General features: G+C 36.6%; 1 protein-coding gene across 1 annotated transcript; it reads right to left on the bottom strand.

Moving 5' to 3' along the window:
* Positions 1-3,514: 3,514 nt before the first annotated feature.
* On the bottom strand, positions 3,515-22,967 carry LOC129779371 (pupal cuticle protein 36a-like). The gene is made up of 4 exons (XM_055786796.1): positions 22,819-22,967; positions 4,535-4,877; positions 4,245-4,476; positions 3,515-4,168 (listed from the first exon to the last, which is right to left on the bottom strand). Exons 1-4 carry the CDS (start codon positions 22,825-22,827, stop codon positions 3,637-3,639), a joined length of 1,116 nt encoding a protein of 371 aa, XP_055642771.1. The 5' UTR covers positions 22,828-22,967; the 3' UTR covers positions 3,515-3,636.
* Positions 22,968-27,088: the final 4,121 nt, after the last annotated feature.

The following is a 27,088-nucleotide window of genomic DNA, read 5'->3' as shown; positions in this document are numbered from 1 at the left end:
TGTTTACAGGCAAATTTTTAGCTTAGTGTATACCCAAGACCCCTGTGAACGGTTCATTTTGATACGTTTAGCCAATATTTTGTCTGATCGATCAATGTTTGGAGTAAATTAGAGGAGTACTTCATCGGAAACTGTACCAGAAGAACTGTTTTTACAAGTTTGTGGGTAAGGATTGTGTGCATATGTGAGAATGCGTATGTGCATATGTGACTATCATCACTCCTTGCAATCCTCATATGTACTCACAAAAGCATGATAACGAAAGTTACGAATCGTCCATTCTAAGGATACGCGTAGAATTTTATGCTTCTAGTACTGTTTGCAATGAAGTGCTCCTCTAATTTACTCCCAACTTTGATCAATTTATCCAAAAAATTGACTAAACGTATCAAAATAAAAAACGTGCACAGGGATCTTGTGTATACTATAGGATAAAAATTTGCCTGCAAACATTTGAACCTACAACAATATTTGCAGAATTATAGAAGAGTTTGTAAAACGCTACCAAAAACCAGCTTTTGATCCTTTTTTTGAAATCGAGGCACAAAATATAAATATTTATTTTTTCGTCAAAGCACAAATTAGACTTGTACGATTATTATTTCATGAATTGTTCATCATCAAAGACGTGAGAGTATTTTCTCATTCATACAAAAATATCTCTATAATTGAGAGGTCTTACAGGAACGTTATAAGGATCAAATGAAAGCTGGTTGATGGGGTTAATTGCATTTGTCATTCTCTTAGGTGGAAAAAAATTGTGTTGGTCCACAAAATCTTTGAAAATTCAGAATAAAATTTATTTATTTTTTTGCGATATTATTGTTCACTCCATCTACACACACGAAAATAAAAATTGGTTCGTAGAATATTCCTAAATTCGAAGTTTGAACATTGAAATGATATGCATTCCATTTTGATGCGTTGATTTTTCTCGCAGTTACAACTTTTCAAAAATCACCTGAAAATTTCACGTTCGCACATTAAAAACATTTCCGATGAAGAAAATTTTATGCTAAAAATTGAAAAAAAAAATTGATTGAATATGATAAACTATTGTATCAATCCTTCTTCTCAAAAATTTCAAGTTTTTCGTAACTTCTCGATCGATCTCCGCACATGTATACATACTTTGGCTCAAGTGACATTTGATCAATGATTACCGTTATGCTTTCGAATTCGGACGGCTTTTCAATCCAGACACTTTTTCATTATATTCAATATCATACCAAAACCATAATATCTTTTGTATGATAAATTAATGTGACTGATAGTTACTATTGTATCAATTTAGTGTAGTATCAAACATAGTACCTGGCTATTGGCAAAAAAAAAATATCAAAAATCATAACGAATATTTGTATTTCGCCAACCCATGTCCTCCGGAATAAAAAACACATTGATAAATTTTAATTCGGACGAATCACACTGAAAAAATTTACAAATTTTGAACAAATATAATATGATTTTGTGGAATTCTGTTATTCATAACATACATGAGAGCCTTCTAACTATAGGAACGGTGATTTTTCACAAGTGCACACAAATTCACAATACCCATTAATTGGTATACATATTGTAGGGGAAATGGGGGGCAGTTTCGTACAACACGTGTAAAAATTGAGTGGTACAATTTTCAACCAAATTAAAAATATAAGTAAGTTAACAGCCTTTCCACCAACAGCTGTTATATGGTTTGACATCTTCTGATCGTTTATTACTTACGAAAACAACACAGGGCCCCTTTTTCATACACGTTTCGAAACTTTTGAGCTTGAAGTTGTAAGTATTTCCCTAATTCCTTTGTGAAGGATTTAGAAATTTAAGTACACCACCTCAGTTAGTAACTAATATGAAATGAAAAAACGTGTATACAACGGGGAAATAAAGGTCTAATTATTAGATAAAATTATGATTTGTCTTCGGATGGTAGTGGGGCACAATCGGACATCTTTCACGGGGCACATTCGGACACTGTTTAAAACCTCATAAAATTTGTGTCTGATTGTTGTTTGCCAACAAACATCAATTCAGTCTGATTCTCAGACCTAATTCGAAACTACAAAAAGAAAACCTATAGAACCAGCATCAACGAAGATGAGATGGAAATAGCCATCGAACTAGTTTCAAATAGAACGTTTTCATGATTCTAGCACACAGGTGGTCCAACTGGGTCCATTGTCTTTGCTAATTTCCCAACTAACGGTTGCATAACGGAGAAATTGTTGAAAAGGGTAGCAAAAAGCAACATAAACGAATCAATTTCAAAAAATCAAAAATCAATGAAAAAGTCATTGCACTTTGGAAACAATTAAATATTGTCGAGAAAATTGCACAATCCATGTATGTTTTCCACCTTATGTCACAAATCGCTAATAACCGCTGGATGTTTCAGTTATTGGTCCCTTCAAGCAAAAGCTCTCAGTTTCCCAGAACGATTGGCTACTAAACCATCCTGGAAAAACTATTGCTATACACGACCTTTCAGGTATAGTTGCATCGGCTTATAATGCTTCTTTCAATCTTAGTAATATCCTAGCTGGGTTCAAAATGACAGGTTGCTATCCATTCTCAAAAAAGGTTTTTCCGGACAAGGGTTTTGAATGCTCAAATGATTTCACCTACTGGAGCAGAGGTGGCAACTGACTCATCGGGTAATACAACAATGCTCCAAAACATTACGTCTACATCACAGATAGATTTTACTTTGACAACTTTGTCCCGGGAAAATGTTGAACCTTTACCAAGAACTTCACCGCGAAAACGAGAGAAAGCAAGATCACAAATTTTTACTGACTCTCATAGCAAGCAGTTTCCTTCAGACAAATACTGATAAACAGAAAAATGCAGAATATACTGGAAATAAGAGGAAACGCAAGTAAGTGTTGATAAACATAAAATTTGAATTTGTTTTTCGTTGTCCGAAAGTGTCCCAGGACTGTCCGAAACTGCCCCACACATAGAGCACATTCGGACAAAAAGGCAATTTTCAAAAATTCGAATAAACCATTCGTGATCGCACACCTCTAACATGCTCATATGTTACATTGATGTCCAAATGACAACCAGGATGAATTCAGGATTTTTATTTAAGTTTACATGTCCGCATATGCCCCCCTCTCCCCTACAATAAACATTTTGTTACTGGGTGTCAATCGCTTGGAACGTTGCGAAGCTAATAATATCGAAGCTGTAAAAGTAGGTTCAAGCGGAGCTTTTAAACAACCTACGATACTCGCCGATAGTATCACAGAAGGCGCATCAGCAAAAGACCGATCGTGAAAGCTCCATGTTAAGGCTCTTGGCCAATGGCTGTTCACCCAAATCAACCCTTCATATCGTTGACGCAGCTTCTACCAGAGAAACCCACACATCTGCTCGTTCATTCATAAAATCGAACGAGCGTTTCTACGAGACGTAAAACAAACCACAAACCAGTTCTTTCCATTCAAGTTCAATGCGATCGTAAGGAAGAGTAAGTAACTAATGATTTGTTTACACATCGCGTGTGTTATTTTTCTTTATTTATAGCGCCGCCATTTTGCTCTATTTTAGTTTATTTACAGTCATGCTAATGGGATCAGATCAGGCAAGAAATGGTTTTTCAAAATTATCTCATAAGTTTCGCTACATCTCCTAGTATTTGTATCCTGACTGTGGGCTGAACGATCCACTTCCAGACGGACGTCCAGTTCCGGGCCGTGCACCGGACAGTGGTCCTCCAGATGGATAGCCTGCTCCTGTGCTTGCTGGTCCAGATCCGGGGTATCCACCAGCTCCACCTGCTCCACCGGCACCAGCACTATATCCACCGGCACCTCCGGCACCACCACCGTATCCTCCAGCGCCTCCGGCTCCACCACTATATCCACCAGCACCACTGCCTCCATGTCCTCCGGCACCACCAGCAGCGGCGGCTGCACTTGCATGGGCGGCAGCGTGTTCCTGTGTGGCCTTCAGAATTTCCTCCGGAATTGGAGGTGGCGTTGGCAAATGATCACCCTGGGGCTGGAATCCGTTCTCATCGGCAACGTAGTTAAGGGTGATGACCTGTCCTTCGGGGGAGGTGTACGAGAAAGATCCCTGAGCGGATTGAATTGCATTTTCCGATCCCTTGTTCTTCAGTTCTCCCTGTTCTTCGGCTCTGATTCCGTTAGCGGTTTCATAACTGTTTGGAAAATTGAACAAATTCCACACGTAAATTTAAATGTGATATGGTTGGTTGTTTTAAACTGAAACCTTACCTAAATTTGTAGCTACCATCGCCATTGTTAACGTTTTCGTACGACAGGATCTCTATTGGTGGGCCAGCTGGTGCAGCAGGGGCTCCTTTTCCAAATCCACCGCTTGGGGCACTACCTCCGAATCCACCACTTGGGGCACTACCTCCAAATCCACCACCGAAAGAAGAAGGAGCACCACCGCCAAATCCGCCAGCTGGGGGGCCGTAGGCGGTTGCTGGACGTCCTGGAGCACCTGAAAATTAGTAGCGTGTAAGTTTCAACGTTTGGTTTGGTTGATTTTGGGAACATACCACCAGCACCTGGTCGGCCACCGAATCCTCCCGCACCTCCTGGTCCACCTGCTCCGGCACCACCATGACTTCCTGCTGGTCTACCTCCGAAACCACCTGGTCCTCCTGGTCCTCCAGCACCACCACCGTGTCCCCCAGATGGTCTGCCTCCGAAGCCTCCTGGTCCTCCGGGTCCACCAGCACCGCCACCACCATGTCCTCCCGATGGTCTACCTCCGAATCCACCTGGGGCAGGTGCAGTCAATCCTGGGCCACCTCCAGCGGAAGCTGCTCCAGGTGGCGGCAGGTAGTTATTTTCTAAGCGAGCACAAGAGCATGCCGCAACTAGGGTTGTGAGTAGTAGCTGCGGAAACAAACCGATAAAAATCCATTGAGACACCGCTTCAATAGCACATTGTGTTAAATTCAATATATTACACCCCAAATATTGGTCACGAATGCAGCCTCTGCTCGGCGGCACAATGCGTGATATCAATCTCTACCGATGGCACAAAGTGCACATTCCAGTTTGAATGGATTGAGAAAACTTTTTCCCATGCAAATCTCGCTGCTCGCGCATTCTAACCGTCTGGGGAGCATCTATTTGTTTGCGCGGGTTGCGCTAAAAACATGGTATGATTTACTTAACAATTCATGCTTACTAGTTCTAGTTGTATCGTTGCGGTTGTCGCTGCCTGATATCATCAATCATGCTTGAAAAAGGGGAAATGGAGTGCGCTGAAATGTTAAACAGAACCTACGACACTGTTCGTGGTGATCTTTAGCGGGTGAAATTTGTATCGCGATCATGTACAACTGGGATGCTGGAATAACTCAAGCTAGGAGGTCGTGTTTTGATGGGGAAATAGGTCACTGCTTGGTTCAATAGAAGCTGATTCCATTATGAAGGGTCCTAAATAACTTTTGTTGTTACTAGGTAGTATCCAGTTTTGTGCTCTTAGCATGAGGTTGCATTTTTTTACCCCTGTAATAGAGGTCTCAAATCGTATGAATGAACGAGGCCAGTCAGTCACCATTCCTTTGCGCAAATTGAAACGATCACAAAAATTGGTCAGCAACAGAAAAAACAGTTTTTACACTGCTTAAAAAATGACGTCGCTGTGAATTTGATGTGAAATTTTCTGGTTCAATATCAGAGAACCATGTATTCGTTCAATTGTTAACCCTTTAAAGAGTTAAATCTCGTTGGAAGTGATGTTCTTTTTATGTACGGATAATTCAAAGAATAATTTTGAAGTTCTCACGGCAAGTATCCCCACACAACTAATCGGAACGATTAACCACTCCAGTTAACAGGTGCTCCTGAATAGGCTTAAACGTTTTCCTAATGTGCCGCTTAGTTGCGCTTAGCATAATGAATCACCCTTGGTATTCGGGCCGCTCATCGGTCGGGAAAATCATCTTTTGTGTGGTGCCATTAGCTATGCACGCATTGGACCTTTTCGATGAATAACGCAACATTAAAACCATCTACGGCCGAGTTAATGAGAGTTTTTTTCCTCTCTCCTATTGGTATTTACCAAGAGTTTTTTGTTGCTACCCATTGCTTTCTTACTTTTCCACTAAAATAATAGTATTTGCAGATGAGTTTTTCGGAGCAAATAATGATCATTACTGGCAGTGTGCGAGGACAGTTTTAATGGGAGGTCCAATACCTTCGAAATGAATAATCGGCAATCGGTGGTGCTGCTGTTTTTTGTTCGCAAAGTTCGCAGATAAATGCTCACGAGTGCTAAATAAATGCTGGATGTTGCGATTGATTGGGTTTTTGTCTTTCTGTGCTCATCGTCGCGAGTGAAGACTTTGAATACGTTTAACATATAAGATGACCACAATGAGTCGTAGTTTTTCTACCCCTGCTATGTTTGATGGTTTTGAAGCGAGTGAAAAAATCGTAAGTAAGTGGAGTGAAATCGTAGCCAAAATGTTCTTAGTTTTCGTTCCTGTGATGATGATTAAGGAGAACAGACTTTCGCAACAGAAATTTTCAGAAAATAGACATTGATACTAGGTAGAGATCTCCTCTTGTATCATCGATCATGATGAAAGTCATAAAGGACCCTATAAAGGTTAAGGGTAACGAGCTGATGTACTGAGATTGCACGAGAGTTCTTGTTGTTGAAATTTCAGCTGTATTCTTTATGTTATTCCATATAGTGAGTGTGAAATTTAATACGTTCTTTTTTTTTGCATGATTTACACATTTATTTGAACAATAAAATGAATAATTACTTTATTCAAAATATTGGCCATTTATTGCTACTACTTTTTTCCCAATTTTATGACAACTAACGGATTGGGATTCGTCACGAAAGAAGCGGTCTTCTTTTGAAACCAAGCATGCATAAAGCCAATTTTTGATACCCTGTTCTGAAGAAAAGCGTATTCCACTCTAACCGTTCTGCATCTATCGAAACAAATGGTAGCTGGAAGGGGCAAGATCTGGCCTGTAAGGCGAATGAACCAGAATCTCCCATCCGCCATTTTCCAAACAGTTTTTAACTCGAACACCAACGTGAGGCCGAGTGTTGTAATGATGGAATACTATCGATGTGTCTGGTCGCATAATTCAGATGTTTTTCGGCAATAGCTCACTTTACACCGATCAATTGTTGCTTGTAGAAGTCTTCATTGATCGTTAGACCACGCCGTTCGATATCTCAGGCTTTCAATTCGTATGGAACATGATTTCCTTATATTTGGATGTATCCGGTGTCTCTGAGTTGGTTAAAATAGCTTGTCGAGCAACTCCCAATCGTTCTGCAAGATCAGTTAGCGTTTGACACGAAGCTTGATCCAGTTATTTCTCTAATACTTCTTCTTCAAACTTTTTCGGTTGACCCGGACGCTTTTTGCCTTCAACCCTTTCATTACGAGTGTCGTCTATAGACGACACCCGCGCGATGAGCTGTGTGTACGAGCGTTGTCTTTAGACGACTTGAGAGTGATACTGCACATCGATCATACCAGTGCATACTTTTCGGCGCAGTGCTCCGTATAGGTAGCACTCCGGCGAAGCACACTGCCGTATCGAAAGGGTTAACACTAAAATAATCACTTTTAAATTGTTCAATTCCCAACAAAATCTTTCCGAAGGTGCAGAATCATCATAAACTATCACAATAATTCGATGCGCTTCAGCAGCACTATTCTTTCAATAAAAATAGAAAATCATCACTTCCGCAAATGGTGCTTGTTTATAACGAACGTCAAAATTTTCAACGCAGTATAAATTGAACTTGTTGTGCAAAACTCAAAGATTTGTGAACAATATATGGTTGACAGACGTCGACACTTGCCGATTCAGCAAAAATCAGTTGTCGCCGTCGACTATTTATAGCACCTTAAGCCATCTTGTGGAGACGGAACGAGTTAAATTTATACACTCAATAGAATCTCCAAATTATTGAAGTTTAGAGCGGATGTGGGTGAAAGTATTGTTCGCAGGTCTAGCTACTTTCGTTTGTGCCTTACAAATTCTACATATCTTCTACATAGCAAAATACTTACTAGTACAAAACTGTGCGGTTGGTAAAGTGAGTCTTCTTAAATGGCACTAACGTTCTTAGAGGAACTTCGCCGGCTCAACGTACTATTACTTGCGTCATTTTTGTTAGCACTTAGTTGAGATTTCTATGCCAAATAGCACACCTTAAATGCATTCTGAGTGGCAAGCTCCAGAATTCGCGTGACCACAGTTGGCGGAAATTTCTTTGACGAAAAATTTCCCCGACCAGAATGGGAATCGAACCTGAACCCCCGGCATGTTAGGTGTGACGCTAACCACTCGACCACGGAAGCACATTGGTTATCCCTTTGGGGCACGGTGGAATCAAAAATGTTCCACCTTTTTGATGCGTAATAACGCATGGTAGGACATTTTTTAACCTACCTAGAAATATGTATTAGAATAGCTGCGTGCTCATACATTTTTTTCGGAACCTTCTTGTATATTCGATTGCGTTGGGAAGGTGCATCATCATATGAAAATACTCCAATTCTTTCAAATTTGAATGATACAAAATTTCGGTGCAACATGAGTATTTTTATTTTCCGAAATTCTGTGCATCATAGGGTTAAGCGAGTAATGTTGACATTAGTTTCGCACAAAATTCAACAAAATAAATAGAATAAAAGTATTTTATTATATATTAATTTCATTGTGAATATGTTGATACAAATTACATACAAATACCTTGAGTCGGTTAAAATATAAAAATCCCAAGTTAATGATAAAAAATATATAAAAAATAGTGTGATGAGGTGAACCTGGTAACTTTCTACCAATCTAATGTAATCTTTTGAATTAAATTAGTAAATGAGTGTATTCAAGTTCAATTTCGATCTTAGAACGCAAATGCCAAATGCACTTGCCAAATTTTCCATCCCATACGAACCTATGCGCGCTCATCTGTTTGGTGAGTTTTAAAAAAGTCTATATCGGTCGGGTCGATATCGACCGCTTTGAGAACTTCTGAACTGAACGATAACATTACTTTAGAGATTTAATTCAGGCAGGCATTACTTGCTCTAAAGGCACACAACTGTATTTTTTCTTGATTTATCACATTCCACAATTTACTTAACGAAAATTATTACATTCTTGATCTGTTCTATACAAGCGAATACAAGAACATTACATCGATGAATCATTTCCATGAAGCTTCGAAACTTTTGAATCAACATGATGTTTGATTCAATTGCTGCGAGACTTTTGAATGTCCTAAAGAAACAAAATAATAATCCTGTTCATCCATCATTTACCTAATCCCTCTTCGCAATGCTTTTTTGAAATAAATAGCATAACTTAATTCAGAGTCTGATATCATCATGATATATCAGGAACATCCGAATACATCATCTGAAAAGTTGCTCGAAAAATCAAGATAAAAATGAAAAATACCGTTGCTTATGTGCTATTCCCAAGCTGTTCAAGGAAATTATGTTCGATTTTATCTTCCTCACTTGTTAAAAATAATCTAACTAAAGAGCACTATTCACACTGACTTTTCGGCTGCCTTCGACAGGATCAATCAACAGATCACAATCGCTGAACTGCATCGCATAGGCTTCAGTGGAATACTATTGTGGCTGTGGCTGAAATTTTATTTGACTGATCAAACGATGAGCGCCTAAATGGAATATCATATGTTCTACCCAAAAGGCAAAATAAAGATTTCGGACTTTGAGATTTGTGTTGTATCCAAACGTGTTAATTGTTAATTCAATATTTTATTGTATGGAGCTTCGATATACTGATGGATTGCTTGTGTAAAAAATCATAGTGATACAGTATTTCTACAACGACAGTTGGTAATTTTTGCCAGTTGGTGCGAAGCTAATTATATGTCGCTGAACGCCTTGAAATATTCGATACTCTCTTTTTCTATCAACAACAAAGATAGATTTCAAATATGAGAATTTTTCCTAAGTGTTCATAACAGTCACAAGCATCAAATACTTAGATATTTTTGTGAATTCTACACCCAAACTAGCGTTGGCAGAAAACATTTCATCTTCGGCTGAAATGATGCCATTTAGTGTGCTGGAGAGTCAAATGCGCAAATAATGAGCTATTCCAAAAGCATAACAATGGTTTGTATGTATGCGTGCAGACATCTCTTTCTGTTTTCTTTTCTCATTTCATTTGGGATTGTGCCAAGAAAAAGTCCATACGTCGTCAATGGAGATCGAACCAAGGCCGGCTGGAATGCAAAGCTATTTTACACGACCACGCTATCCACATGGCTAACGATGCTTCAGGAGTTGTTCAGCAAATACAGGAAACCCTGTTTTTGTGCGGTAGCTTTTTGTGCGAGTTCTCTGTGTGATATTATTATTTGTGCGATTAGTATGTGTGATTCAAGACCCGATGTCATAATAAATGATTGATTGATTCTTTGTTTTTAAGAGGCTTTAAACTTTGCAGTTCAGTCGCCTCTAAAATACGTGATAATATTGCACCTAATTTTAAAATGAAGTTGGGAAGTGTTTTCTAAGAGTAAAAACGGAGCGCATGAAGGAGAACAATATCTATCTCGGTCTGGGCCGTGTATGTGGCAAAGTATGCGGAAAGCTCTTTTGTCTTGCTGTACCATGTATTAATTTGTTGTGCAAAACTCAACAAAAAACAACATATATGTATATTATACAAATTCTTACCAGTATTTGTGGGTCATGACATTTTCTGTTATGTTATGTCTCATTTAATGTCATAAATCGGGATGACAAAACATGAGCTAAAAATCAATTTTGGGTGTAGGCTCATGTTCAGTGAACATGTTTTACACGCAGTCTCGAAAGTTCTTGAGTTCAAATTTCGCTCCACCAAACACTTTATGAACATATTTCTCGAAGCATCCCTATGTATGGAGATCGTTGTAAACCTTCGTAGTTGGACCAATTAGGAGAACAGTTAATGATCATTCTTCACTTCACACCAGTGAGTAATCGCGTTTGCCAAAAGATCAGAAGGAGTATCATCGGGTCCACTGTGGAATCTACAAGAATTTATACACATACCAGCAGCGAAATGCACAAATCTTTTGCTGGTGAAAAACGTTAACAATGTTTCCTACGTAAAAACGAAACATCGGAATCATCAGACATAGATCACTTGGAATGTTTCATGGCAGTGATTTCTGCCCAGTATAGTATAGTGTATTTGAAAATAGTATCAAAAAGTGTATTTGAAAATAGAACAATATAAATTCAACAGTGTTATCATCGTAAATACTTCATAAAATCACAAGAAAACAGAATATTGATAGTAATACGTTCCTCGAAGAATTGTTCATTTGAAGATACTATATAGGATTCAGACTGGTCTGAAGAAAAATCATGTGACATGTTCAATTTGAAGTGTACACAAACATTTCGTTGATGATCTAAACAAAATGTGTGACACTTTGAATCAACAATGTAAAGCTCATGATTTATTATTCTTATTTTTCATTATTGGTCATCACAATCCTAAATTTTAGCATTTTTTCAATGTGTTCCTATCATTCAGATTGAAAAACATTATTAAAAAGATATATTTTTTATGAAACTCATTTTAATTTTAAGAGAGATTATTTTAAGATTAAGAATATTGTTTTTTTTTCATGGAATAATTTTTACATACAAAAGCTTATTGTCAATATAATTCGATTCAACCCATAAACGCATCTTGTTGCCATTCGGCAATAAACGCTTTGAATAGCAAAAAAATTTTTTAATGTATTCGATATTTCATTTTCTTCAATCACATAATAAATATAGAGAAATAATAAAAAAAAATATTTGTGTTAAAAATTCCAAATTAAATGTATTTTTATAACATTCCCTTCGAAACAACATTGAACCACAAATACATTCTTTCGCGTGATGATTTGGAATACTAACAATTCCATGAAAAATAGATCTATCGAAAACAATATTGGTATAATTTTGATCAAATATCTATTTTGCTATTTCACATAAACCGCTTTTCCAAATCCTTCACCAATGTGCACCAAAGCAATAAAAAGTTTCAGGAGTCGTGCAGAAGTGATTTGCAGCTCCCAAGGCGTTGTTATCACTATAAAAATTAAAGTAAGTTGATAAACATATCGAAAAACTATCGGAAGGCAAATAATTAGGTTTCGATTCAACAATAACAACAATTCAACAACAGAGATAAACAAAGGCTGCAAGATGATGGTGGACTGCCTCTTGTGGGAGTTCAAGAAAATTGAGGAAAGTTATCATTGAGCTTTTGAGCACTAGTACTGTGTACTATCAATACCCTAGCTTTGAACTTCCAAAAGTGGGATTATACCGTGGAAACTCCATTTTTGTTTTTAACTTTTTCGATATCAGAAACCAAGCAAAACGATATTCAAATGTGAGAAGTGAAATGTTGAACATGCATGCGAATGTCATTGTAAGATGTAGAATCTGAAATGAAGCGATAACCACTCCATTCGAAAGATAAAATGTCTACGTCTTATATACTTGTTAATTTATGACCCGAAAACTTGTACCAATAGCTTAAAAATTGCTTCCATTTAGTAGCAAGTTAGTTTCCATTTAGTTGTGATTGCAGAATGACGGTCTCGCTCGCTCGCCTAAACACTATGCTCTTCTCTCCCAATCCCATTTCTTTTTTGCAGCCGGACTGAGCAGAGTCGTTAGCAAAAAACAAAGTATCGAAGACAATTCGATACAGGTTGTGTACAAATGGTGACATTGTTTATGGATTTGATAGCAGAGAATATGAATTGTTTGATATGATGTAGAACATATTCCACCATATCAAAAAAAATCATAATGTTTGGTGAGAGCAGGTGTTATAATATAATTTTTTGGCGAATGCCACAATTAGTGTTGTCACATTTTAATCTGTACCAGAGGGGTTCTTCTTCTGTAGGAGCATTGTACCACTGCGACCATCAGTTTGATCTATTGTAGTGCACTCCAGTTTGCTATGTATGCAGTGTCAGTTCGTTCCCTCACTCAGGGAATAAGTGATAGTCGCACCAGGACTTTGCATATCCCCCCACGAAGGTATGACTTCCTTTATGAAGTTCCTTACCTGTTGTGGTTCAGCAGACCAAATCTCGTTAGGCATAAGAATGCCCTTTCCAAGAATTCACAGTCTTCGCTGAATTAGTGTACTGCATTGACACAGTAAATGTTCCGAAGTCTCAGCATCGAAATAGCAGAAACGACAGTTATCATTTCCCAGTTTTCCGATTTTTTAAGGTGATACCTGCTCGGACAGTGTCCGTTCAATAGACCGGTTAATGTACTCAAATCTGCCTTATTCAAGCTGAGTAGGTTGCTTGTTATTCTGTTACAAGGTGTAATGAATAATTTGGATTGTCTTGGTGTTGATAGAGCCCTCCAGTTGGCTTCAATCATTGATATTTTCCAGGTTTTGAGCTCCGATTTCATGCATGATGTAAATAATCCGCAAAATGGCTCAGGCCCGACGAATTTAGTTGAAGATCCTAATCTTGCTAAGAGATCGGCTTTTTCGTTACCTTCAATACTTCTCCTCCTTGAGGGCAACCTCTAGATGGTTTCGTTGTTAGAGTAGATCCTTCTAATTTAGCTGTTATTAGTCGGTTGGTTAGCATGGCATGTATCCAGATTGAGATGCACATGTCAAAACTACATTTTTCCATAGCTTTATTTATAGAGTTGTAGGATGCATTGTCAAATGCTCCCTCAATATCAAGAACAGCTGTAAGTGAGATTTCTTTAGCATCAAAAGACTTCTCTATTTTTGAAATTAACGTGTGAAACGCTGTTAATTTCAAAAATAGAGAATTCTTTTGATGCTAAAGAAATCTCACTTCACCTCACCAGAGGGGTTAAAAATCTTTCTCATCTGTACTTTTCTTAAAAAATCTGTACCACAAATCGGTACCATCGAAAATATTCGTTGTTGAGAAAAAATAATTTAATTAGCATAAAAAATACTCATTTATTTACTACAAATACCACATTCAAATTTCATTCGTCATTCATGTGTTTGATGAGGCTTATACATAGTTTTTTCTGAATCTAGATTGCATACTATCATGTATCGAAAGTTTGTAGCTTTGTTCAAACGTAAGAAATAACACTCGCGAAAAAAATCTGCACTAATCTGTACTTTTCGACGAAAACCTTTACTCTGTACCGTACAGAATCTGTACCAAAAATAACGAAAAAATCTGTACCTTTCCAGATAAATCCGTACGTGCGGCAACACTGGCCACAATCAATCGATGATTATAATTGGCGGGGATATTATTTGTGCTGGGTATTTTTGAGGAGAAATCGATTCCTCTTTTGAGCGTTAAAAATTCTTTCCCAGCTAAACGATGTAGTATTGTAAATTATTCAAAATATAAGATGTCTGAGAGTTATGTGTTTATTAATTATTGATTCGAAAACTTGTTTTAACAACTCAAAACAGTCTATTGGAATCATAAAATTCTGTATAAGAGCTGGTGCCTGCTCAGAAATCCATTCAAGAACGTATAAATGAAGCAGCCTAGTGATGATTTTGTACCAGATACAGATGCAAGTAAAAAGAATACATCGTGGAAGTAACAATGTTCTAGAACAGGGGTTTTCAAATGGTGCTCCGCGGGAAATTTGTGCACCGCGAAGTTATAGCAAATGCTCCCACTTGAAAACCCTCCTTGGAGGAAACCATTTTTCAATTTAATTTCGCTGGGCATATAGTGATTTATCTTGTTTTCTCCGGGTCAGATATCACGTAACTGCGATTCGCAACCGATATAGAGTTGCTCCCAGTTGAGTAATGTCAATGCAAATAGGATTTGTTTTATTGATTAAAAAATGCAGGTGCTCCGTCTAATAATTTTGCTATAAAAAGTGCTCTGCCATAAAAAAAATCTGAAAACCCCTGTTCTAGAATTTTAATCGTACGGGCTTAGAACTTGATAAATATGTAATGACGTACACTTGAACCGAATAGTTTAGAAAGAAGGTGTTGATGTGGCAAGCTATTTGCTTGTGTAGTACTTAATAATGGACACAACCAACAGGGAGGATCATAGGAAAGAGTGTATTAACGACTTCTTCTTACTTTCTGATTGCCTACCACTTCTCCATTGTTTTCGTCGGATCTGCTGCTGCCACTTTGGATCTTCTCAGAAACTGAAAGGCCAAATTTGTCAAAAATAACAAAATCCTCCGAACTACCCTGAACTGCGGTCTATCAAGAGATACTGGGTAATAATCGAAAGGTATTTAAAGAAGGAGGACATTGAACCTACTCCTACTGAAAATTTCATGAAAATGTGGCGTAACAATTTTCCACTCTTCAGATGTGGAAAAACGGTCTCATCAGCGGCATTTTTCGGGATTGGTGTTTTTCAGCTACATGTATAAGTCTCAATCTTTTGAAACAAGTACGACTGTCTTCGATGTTGATACCTCCCAGGAAAAATACCAGCGAGTTATTTTACTTTGTAGCATTTGCTTACAAGCCATCGATTTATCTGATGAAATTCATAGCCCTGAGTGGTTGGAAGCTGGTGCGCTCCTCATCAATCACACCAGGACGTTCGGAGACCACTAGCGATGGGATGGGTTCGACATAAAACATAACAATATCACGACCGCATTCTCCATCGGATGTATCGGATCGAGATTCCACGCCTTAACCCCACAGCACGCGGCACATAGCATTTTATTTCCCGCGCTCCATCCAAATTGAACTTAAGTATATTTGACAGAAATGGTTTTCACCACCGCGCGGTTTCAAACAAAGAAACACAGATGCAGACCTTATTCGACTCCGCTGCCAACATACGAGTAGGTATGTGTGCATGGCTAGCGAAAACACGTGAGCCGGTGTCTATCGGCTCTGACTAACTGACTCATTCGCTTACCTATGATTTCCAGAGAGCTGGTGCAGAGCATACACATAAAATTATTCGTATGTTTTGACATTTGCACCGGTGCATTTGGGCGCAAACCTTTCCTGCACTCGAATGAGCTTTCGTGCAACGATTGGCCTTTTGTGTCGTGTGGCGCTTTTGGGTGGAAAACTGGAACAAGATCATCGTGTGCGCGCAATCGTCGCGCGCGCACTTTTGTCCCCTTTTGTGGGGTTGGGTGGATTTTTCCCAGATCAAATGTGAACGAAACAACAAAAACTTGGCGAACTTCAGGGTGCTGATAACCATCTGTGTCGTTTTGTTGTTCTATGTCATCCTGTTATGGGAAAGATTGCCCATGCCAGGTTGCATGCTAAAGGCGCGAGATTTTAGCGACCTTCAAGAGGTACGCGTGACCGATGGTACCATTAAATTAATCCGTTTATAATTGATATGAGGGAAAAAAGATAGTGTGCAATAAAGCAGCCGTTGCACATGGTGCAACGGTATCGCGCTGTTTGTTTTTGTTTGCATTTCCATGGGTTGGAGACGATTCGCTCAAATTGCCGGCAGCAGAGCCAGAAAATTGTGTTTGATGTTGACTCAAGCTACTGTAATTAGATTTCTTATGTCTGTGGGACTTTAGAACAGCTGGTCGGACCTGTGCTGCTCTGTGTACTTTCAGATGGTCGCAAGGCGAACTGATCACCCCCCCATTTTGTGCGGCAATCGTATCAGAGGATAGTTTGAGTAGCCCCAATAAGCACGTACCGCTGATGAAGTGTGGCAATGGGTCAGTCTAGATTATACTTCTAAATTTCACCACGATGAAACCACCAATTTATTGGAACGATAGCTGCTTTAAGAATGATAGAAATAACTGCCTTTAGAGACCATAGGACATAATCGTGCTCAGTTGGTGTATAATGGATTAGTGCTAATGATTACATTTCGAAAAGACTGTTCACTAGGTTAAACATAAACAGAGCCGTGGACTTGATTCGATTAGTTATGCTATCGACCAATTGCCGTATTTCAGACTTATCGTGATTTTTTTGTTTACGGATTCACTAATGCCATTACAGCGCGGACTTGATTATATACAGTTTTTGATTTCTTTTCACTGTACATAATCGAATCCTGTATATAATCGAAATTTTTTTTCATTAATTTTTTTTGCATTTTTCGTTTTTTGAATACAAAAGAGAAATTTGATTTTTGATTCATCCCCTTAAAGTCACAAAACACCTTTCTCACATGAAAAAAAATAATTTATCCAAATTATCTCAGGATGTGATAGACGATCATATTTGATGGAAAAAAATCCTCCTACGCATATGTTCGATTTCAACAATCTACATTAAAAAGTACTCTACGGAAGACGATTTTGATGCTTTCATTTGAAAAATGAGAAAATTTAGTACAGGATATAGTAGTGGAACAACTAAATTAGTGGATTTTTATAACATTTTGGAAGTGAAAAAACTAAAAGTTAAAATTTTTTATGTGTTATTATTAATTTTATCCTAAAAATTTATGTTAAACTTAAAGTTGAAATGTTACATTTCTTCTTGAAATAAGCCATGTTTGAAATATAAAAAAATATTTTTTTTTCCAAACTGTATATAATCGAGTCCAAAATTGTATATAATCGAATCACATACAATCGAGTCCGACATGCATTACACAATGTTCTGCTGAAAATGATATGCAAATGCTACTTCAATAAGAGTTAGTCATAAAATTGTCTAAATCTAAAAATGTTAGATCGGTTAGGTACATTTGAATTGAGAATAAGTATATTATTACTATCGATTAAGCACATTTTTGCGTTAATTATTGATTATGACATTTTTTATTTTTATTTTGTTTACTTTGGCTGACACTCGTCGTGAACTGTTTGTTATCTATTACAACCGTTCATTCGGGAAAACAATTGATCGATTCTAAGGCTATTGGATCACAAATTGTAATGTACATGTTAGGAACCGGTTGAAGCACATTTGAAGATCAATTAATATGGAATTTTTTTTTGTGGAATAACATATAGTGGCCCAATTTTTCTCAGTAACGCACTAAATTCTCAAATTTATCCGTTTAGATGAGAAAAATGATCGAATTCGTTGATGAACGTTGTGTACTGTGCAGCTCATGAAGTCTGAAAATTATTAGTTATTTCTTGGGGAATCATGCACGATTATACTAGTTGTCAAATAGCACCTTGCCGAGACGAATCGTATATTTGTTCGAAGAAGTTTCCAGTGCAAATTCTGGCAGAAATTAAGCAATATCTCTTTGTAATTTATAATCCAACTGGACAGAGCTTGTCATTTCCCAAACTAAAAAAATAAATAAAATGAAAATTATTTTATAGTTGTTCCATCCACTTCAGCTAAAATATATTTTCGTTTTTTTTTGTCATTTTAACCAATCAGAGAGAAGTGAGTCGATATAGTATCTACGCGTTCTGAAAAATCGATTCTTCAACTTCGTTCATATCAGCTGTCGTTCCCTTCCAACTTGAAAAGCAGAAGCTTCCATTGACGATTGAGACTGTTTTAATAGAAAATCATTATCATCGTCGAAGAGTATCATTTGGAAATCGTCACTCGCAGCTTTTAATTGTCTTCCAAAAAAAAGTGCTCTTAAAAGATGCATGTCATCGGAAATAGCTGTCTAGTTTTTTTAAATGCATTGACGACGGGTTGTCGTATTCGTGAAATATTGTCTACAATGCATCAGACATTTCCATACTTTACACATCGGAAGGGCGACAACATTGGTTCTATTTGGTGTTTGATGTTGACTCAAGCTACTGTAATTAGATTTATTATGTCTGTGGGACTTTAGAACAGCTGGTCGGACCTGTGCTGCTCTGTGTACTTTCAGATGGTCGCAAGGCGAACTGATCACCCCCCCATTTTGTGCCTGTCTAGTTTTTTTAAATGCATTGACGACGGGTTGTCGTATTCGTGAAATATTGTCTACAATGCATCAGACATTTCCATACTTTACACATCGGAAGGGCGACAACATTGGTTCTATTTCACGAACAAAAAACGTCTGTGAAAAAGCGAAGAGTTATCCCAGAACGTCCCACGACTATTGACCAGCAGTAGTGGATGGGATGCACAGCTTAAATCATCACATAACGTATCCTACCCCTATCTTGCTTCAAGTGGGTGACATAGTTGTCACTATTGCACAACAACAGTGTTGATTCCCACGAAAAGCTACCCCTTGCAAAATATCAGCTCAATCGAACTTCATTTACTAGTGTCGCACAGCCGTCAAAGTTTGAGTTTTTTTGAAAACCGAACCATCACCCAAGGTGAAGGTGGGTTGTTTAGGTGTGGGGTTACATTAAATTGGTGTTTTCATAAAATTATTCTTAGATGCCAAATGTCTTCAAATCGCATTAATTGTCGAAATTTTTTTTTGTCGAGGCTCTTCTAACCGTTTTCTTAATCTGAGTCAACCACTAAGCACTCAACTCAATGAATCTGATGTGGAAAATCACATCGAAAATCACTTTGAGAGAAAAATGAGTTCTATTATGTTTAAAGCCCGTTAGAACTGTAATTTTTTGAATTAAAGGATGCTGTTATCAACTCTTAAGCAAGCATTGAAAAAATTATGGCAGAATTACAATCTTTTCAGATGATCAATTTTAATTACGACTGATTTTTAAAAAGAGTGCATCAAAAATAATTTATCTATTTTGCAAAAAAAAATATCATAAATCGAAATCCAGATGCCTGAATTAAATATGATGTACAGAAACGTTGTTGGAAACTCAATGAATTATTTAGATAAAATAACATTCTGAACACACCATTAAAAAAAACATACTAAAAAATTAAAATTAAAATTAAAAATGTTTATAGCTCATCTAAGGGGGGAGGGGTCTGCCATACAAATGAAACACAAACTTCTACATTACTCGAGAATTAAACAAGAAAATTAAACCAAATTAGGCATATGGAGGTTTTAAGATACAATAAATGTTTCTATGGTGGTTAGACACTCCACCCCCTCTCTAAGGGGAGGCTGCCATACTAATGAAATGCAAACTTCTGCATAACTCGAGAATTAATCAAGCAAATGGAGCCAAATCTGGGATGTGAGAGTTTGAATGTACGAGAAATTTTTCTATGATGGTATGACACCCCTCCCTCGTCTGGAATGGAGAGGAGGTAACATCAAAATGACATACATTTCCCATCAAATATGACAATTGAAAAATTTCGGGAAACTCTGGAGGAAAATGGGAAAATTCGGAAAATTCAATTCGCATAAGTTCTACAATTACATATTGACAAGCATTTTTAGTCCATTTGATGTTTGCGCTAGCGAAATTGATCTTCGTTCGAAAATGGGAATGGATTTTGATGTGATGAAACGCACTCCTATATCGTCTTCTATCTATATAAATAAAAATGGATCGCCGAGTATGTTGATAAGAGCAAAACTCGAGAGAGACATTGTCCGATTTAGGGCTGTCTTTATTCTATCTTATTTTCTGTACCAAACATTTATTCCATGTAACGGAGGAACATGTTATGCAAGTGGTTGAAAAATCTTGAACGAGAATCGTGTCCTAAAATAATCTGATATTATAATGACGAGTTTTGGTAGAAATACTAGGAATTTTATAGCAAAAGGTAATTTTTTTTCAATGAATGAACAATTCTACGATTAGACCCATGAACAGTTCTTAGTAAGAAACGTGAATGTGATAACGAAAAATAAATTTTGGGCGGAACGAAGTTTGCCGGGTCAGCTAGTTTCACATGAAAAACTATATGTAACGTTTTTTTCCTAGGACTAACCGTTCTCGAAATATTACAAGTTTTAGATAATGAATGTCGATGTTTTCTAATAAAAATATTTGAAAAAATATTGAAGGGGTCATGTCTGAAGCTATAAACATTTTTAATTTTAAATTAAATTTTTTAGTAATATTTTTTACTGTGTATTCAAAATGTTATTTTTTATAAATAGTTCACTGATTTTCCAAAAACTTTTCTGCACATTATATTTCAATTGAACATCTGGATTTCGAATTATGAGTTTTTGCAAAAAAGGTCAATGATTCTGAATGCGTCCTTATAAAAAAAATTGGTGGTAATTAAAACTGGTAATCTGATAACGAGAATTGTGATTTTAAGAAGCTGCGACCAAGAAGTACGAAGATTCAAAAAAATCGGAGAGAATCGAAGTAGAGGCCGGCTGATATCTTTAATATAAACATATATATTTTTTTATTGTTTGTATAAAATAGAAGTCATGAATTCTGATTCAAAACAAAATAGCTCATTGTCAATCTCCCTCTAAGTCATTCTCGAGATATTCAAAGAAATATTTCTAAGTTATTGTCTTTTTTATAGTAAATAGACTCGTTTAGTACGTTTGTCATGTTATACCACCATGTTCATGAATTTATATAAATTTGCTTATAATTTTCAACAACTTTTCCGAATTCATCATTATATGCTATACTATATGTTTAGGAGTTACGTTGTAACAAATTATCGCTACGTTTTGTATCAACCCACATGTCTTCAAATGTTCAGCCAAAACTTGAGTCAAAAAATTCTCAAATGCTGTGGAAGACTCATATTTCCTCCAACCCAAACGGAATACAAACTTTCGTTCGAATCAACAATACAAGGTTTTAAAATCTGCATTTTTAGTTCGATTTCATTTGGAATTGCACTATCATATCGCATTTGACACAAACAAACAGTATTGTCTATTAAAAAATTTGAAGTTGGTAATTTACTCTCTTAGTTTAAAATATTCAGTCCTAGTATCAAACTTTATATTTTTACTATTCACGGAATTTTTAAAATGCTTTGCTTTTAAACTAATTTGAGGCAAAACTTGTTGCGATTCAAATAGAATGTCATTCTGGACAGATATTCAATATGAATAATCTGTGATTATAATAATTAAAAAAAATTACGGATGAGGTACCAAGGAAAGTGTCTAATTGCAATAACAATATTTGCTAGCAAAAGTCTTGGGTTTACAAATACGAAGTCAAAGATTGTGGAATTCAGCAAGCCCCAAAAGGAAAAACATTTTCTAGGCAACTGCCCAATCCGGCCCGATTTCGAGATCTCAAATTATATCACAGATTAACAATCTAAATCGCACAGAAAATAATTAAAGAAAATCACAGGATACACGTATGTGATACCGACTTGAGAAATATATTAGCGAAAAGTCATGAATACTAATTGTTATGCAAAATGTTCAATGTTGGAATCAATCACTCAGAAAATTGATGGTTTAACACAAACCACTAATGCATTCGTCGTATATTCCAATCATTTCCACGTTCATCGCAACAAAAATCACTTCATATCATGAATTTTCCAAAAATTCGTCTCGCCTCATCATTAGACCGTTTCTAAATGCTCATGCTGAAACCACCCCGAAGCCCAGAAGGCAGTGGCATTTTCTCGTAACAAGTTGATTTCATCATCCGAACATACTTTAACAATCGATGCAGATGAAAACGACAATCGAACGGCAACTTTCAATGAACCGTGACTGCGCTGCCACTTCACTGCGCGCCCTGAGGTGCCCGATTTGGCCCACCACCATTTGAAGATGGCCTACTTCACATCTCGAACAATTCTACACATCTTCTCCCCCGACTCAATGGTTCAAATTCTTGGGGGGCTACTAATATCGGTACTATCTGTTCGAAGAATTGCCACACACACACACGACGCATTTGAAATTTGAATGCTTCATTCAACCGTTTCAAGTTTATTGCACCTGCAGATTGTTTAGAACATTTGGTTTGATTACAATCTCTTGAAGCAGATTTCCATATCAATAACAGTCCATTTCAACAGTTTTTCAGATAAAATCCCAAATCAACATTTTTCACAAAACACTTACAATTCTCATCCTGGTTAGAATTGGCTATCACACGCTATCACACTTATCACGAGGAGAAATTGTCCTTCGGCTATAAACTATTTGAGGAGATCACTTCGACCCAGCACAATGCTGCTCCACACAGGACGATGACACTTGGTTGCACAAAAGAAGGCACAATTTGGAATGTACTCCTTCAACAATAAGATTTGCTTTATATAGCATCTCCTGGCGTTCTCGGCGCTCGCCATTCGTTTTTTCCTTCTGTTGCTGGATTGTTGTGGTGTTAGCTTATTTTTTTTTTTTCGTTTCATTCACTCGTTCCTACGCCATTGACTGGTTCGCGTCAGCGGAGGGCTTCTCATGCTACTTAGTTTAACTAAAATCAAATTGATATCGTCTTTCCTAAGTACATTCATTGATCTGTTGGGGCGCTCTCCGAACACCGGCCCGCGGGGGGTGGTGAGCAACAGGAATACCACACCACGAGAGCAGCAGATGAGCAGCTGGCCGAATCGTTCGGCCCGTCGTCAGTGGGTCACTACCTTTGACGGCAGGGATGTAGTGTGAGGTGGTGAATGATTTGAAAGTAGCAATTCATAGCAGATATATACAGACAAATATACTGAGAACGAGATTCCAATAAGCAAACGAACTTTTTCCATTACATATTTTAATACATATATACATATTTTAATATACACTCGACTAAAAAAATAAAGGAGAAAGGTGTAACATCGCGATTTTGTAGAGTTTCTCGAGAACAATATCTAGATAATAAATATTTAACATTTTGGATTTTTTTTTCCTTGAGGTGTGTGTCATGAAAAAAATAGTCAGGGACGAAAAAAAATCCCTTTTTTATATTATTTTTCAAAGCTTTTGTGAACGAAGACAATATTTTTGTAACCAAACCAATAACGAATCCAATCACTCGGCTTTCATTTGGTTTTCATAGTATTCTAGCAAGGGATTAGCATTCAATATTTGATTGAATGAGAAATTGCTCTATTTTCTATGAATATTTCAAGAAATAATGATCGCACAGATCGTCAATAGACAGTTCTGAAACCTTAACTAAACATTGTACAAGAAAAAATTATTGTTCAAACAAGATAAACAAAATGTTCAAATTTTTCAAGTCGTCGTTTGAAAATGTAATCAAAACGAACATTAGGAAATACACATTATTTGTTTAAAAAACTTCAGTGAGTACCATTGCACTATTTTAGACGGACAAAAGTCGGAAAAGTGACTGCCACTGATCTGTTTTTCTATATTTCCTATATAAAGTAGACACTTTAACTAAGAAAAGTTTGAAGCCTTAGGACCTATGATATCGAGAAATGCATTTTTTTGGGAAAAAAATTGGTTTTGATCATAATATCAGAATAACATCAAAATATATTATATTCTTATAAACGGTATTGATTAGGCTTTCCGAAAACATGTGGTACAGTTGCCGACCAACAGAGTTGAAATTATGATTTTTATTCTTATTTTCTTCATTTTCTTATGCTTCATCTTCTTATTCTCACATATAGAAAAATAAGCAGTCATTCCAGCCAAACAGATATAGTTGTTCTCAGATTTTCATGAAACGTGGTAAAGGTGTTTTTATCGCAAAACATTAGACCCGTATTTTTTGTATTTTTTATTAAGGTGCCCATTTCCATTTTAGGGTGGTTAAAAAAATTAATTTTATAACTTTCAATATCAATATAATTTTTTTTTTCATAGCTTTTAAACCATCGAACCGATTCAGACAATCTATATACCAAAATGAAAATAATGAGCTAGTCTTCTCTGAAAAAATATAACACTCGCTAAGAAATTGGATTTAGTTTTCGTAATTTTTGATTGTATTTGTTTTTTTATGATTTTCATGGGCTCGTGACCAAGGGCACAATATTTTTTTGTATTTTTTCTTAAATACTGAGGTTTTGACATAGGACTATGTCTTTGATTTCTATATAGGGGGGGGGGGGGTCACTCTACGAAAAATGTAACGATTCATTAAGACGCGTATTACTCAAAATCGTTTTTTGCGATATATGTTATATTATATATCATTAGACAGGAAATTTATCCAGCATTTTTTTGGATTGAAACATGAACAGTGAATATAGTAAAAAAAAAGTTAACAGTTGGACGATTAAAATGTGTATGTTTTCTTTCGATTGCACTAACCACTCGCTATCATCCCCGACGCAACGAGCAATCTCTCTGCCTAAATTCGGGCGTTAGCTCACAATGTGAGTTGATGCGTATATTGAATGATTCTCCATTAACCGATAATAGGTATTTATCGTTTATTGTATTGTATGTTGCCCAATCAATTCATGCTCAATTCAACAATTTGTGTAATTGTGGTCCAGGATGTCATAATATCGAGCATGTTGTTTGGTATGTAAATAATACAATTAATGAATTTAACTGGCTGCTGATTTAGAATATCGAAATGTTATACTCACGCATATCTGATTATGATAGCTCTCAAGCTATTCTTAATAGATCGCTCAAGAGAGCACTCATGGCCATAGAATACTCACCGAGCTATAAAGTTATTACAAACAATGTTCCGGACAACGTGGAGAAAATGCTATTTTTATCTATAATATTTTCTGTAGTCATAGATTTATTTGACTTAGGCCTATATTTATGTAGATCTTAACTTAAATGATAAAGGATGATCTTCTTCTGGATAATTTAATAAACAGAATAAAAGAGTAATAGTGGCTTAAATGGTATTTTTGTGTACATTTTTGAACAGAATGTGGTTCCGGATTCTACCAAGTTATCTCATCTAACCCTTTAAAGGATACAAGTTCATACAGGAAACGGTTTCCATTTGATGTGTAAGAAGAGAAAAAATTACAGATTTTGAAAAATAAAAAAAAATTCAATTCAAATGCAATTACTACACATAATCTCAGTCCTATGTCTAGATCCCGTCCGTGCCCCAAGGCTCAGACCCATCTACTTTTTTTTACATAACGTATCTGAAATTCAGAGAGGCGTAATTTTTTGTTCTTGAGTTATAAAACGTTCTTGAAATCAGCCGATGGTCCAAAATATAATTTTTCTCCTTTTATCCAAAAATGACTTTTCCTTGGTCCCGAAACCATGTAAACTGTGAAAAGCAATTACAATCAATAATTACGATAGTAAAATCCTATTTTCCTCCAAGTGTAATATTTTTTTGAGCAAGCCTAACTTATTGTCTTTAATATTATATGTCGATCGTCTGAATCGGTCTAGTAGTTAAAAAAACGAGAAAAAAAGCTACGATTCTCAGGTAGTAGAATATTTTACGTACATATTTTTATCTGGTGTGTGTAGGTTTGTGGGCATCAATATCGGGAAGAAATGAAAAATCGATTTTTCTTTGTTTTTTTTCAAGAATATTCTGGACCATCAAAACTTTTTGCTAACCAACTCAACAGAAAATCCAATTAACCTTATCAACCAGCTTTCATTTGGTTCCAAGAACGTTCCTGTAGGACCTTCCCACACAGAGATATTTCAGTTTGAATGAAAAATTACCCCTTCGTGTTTGATGATGAATAATTCAATAATCAACCATTGCACCGAAAATCGAAAGGCGATTTTCAAAGCTCCAATAAATTGTGCACAATGATAATTTATTACTTTGACGAAAAAAGAAATATTAAATTTTTTTGCATCGATTTTAAAAAAGTGCCAAAAAGCAGGATTTTTATAGTGCTTTACAAAATCCACTGTAATTCTGCAAATATCGCAGTAAGTTCTAATGTTTGCAGGCAAATTTTTTAGCCTAGTGTATTCCCTAAACATCTGTGAACATTTCTTATTGATACGTTCAGCCGTTTTTTCTAGCCGATTTTTCAAAGTTTGGAGTAAATTAGAGGAGCATTTAATCGCAAATCCTATCAGAAGTGCAAAATCCTACGCGACTCTCAGAACGAACGATTCGTAACTCGGCCGTAGTTTTGTGTGTTTCGAATTTAAGGAATTTCTAGTGAAATTTAGTTTATTTGACCTGATATTTGCGACAAATCAACAGTTTGGACGACTGTTCACATATTCTAGGGGAGGTGAACAGATATTTTGTTCAATTTCAGCGATTATTTCGCATTTTTCGCAATTCGCTGTTTGGGGGGCAAAGCGGTCAGTGGAGGATTTCTATTGACAATGTTCTGTTTTAAAAGTTGCTGCTCCTAAAGGGGTCTCTTTTGTGGCTTTGACCCAGAAAAAATATTCCACCCCAACCAAAACCAAGCCTCATTTTTAAAAACGTTATGTGTTTCCT

The sequence above is a fragment of the Toxorhynchites rutilus genome, chromosome 3, assembly GCF_029784135.1.
Source record: "Toxorhynchites rutilus septentrionalis strain SRP chromosome 3, ASM2978413v1, whole genome shotgun sequence".
Lineage (NCBI taxonomy): Eukaryota > Metazoa > Arthropoda > Insecta > Diptera > Culicidae > Toxorhynchites > Toxorhynchites rutilus.
This window is presented reverse-complemented; position numbering and strand designations above follow the sequence as displayed.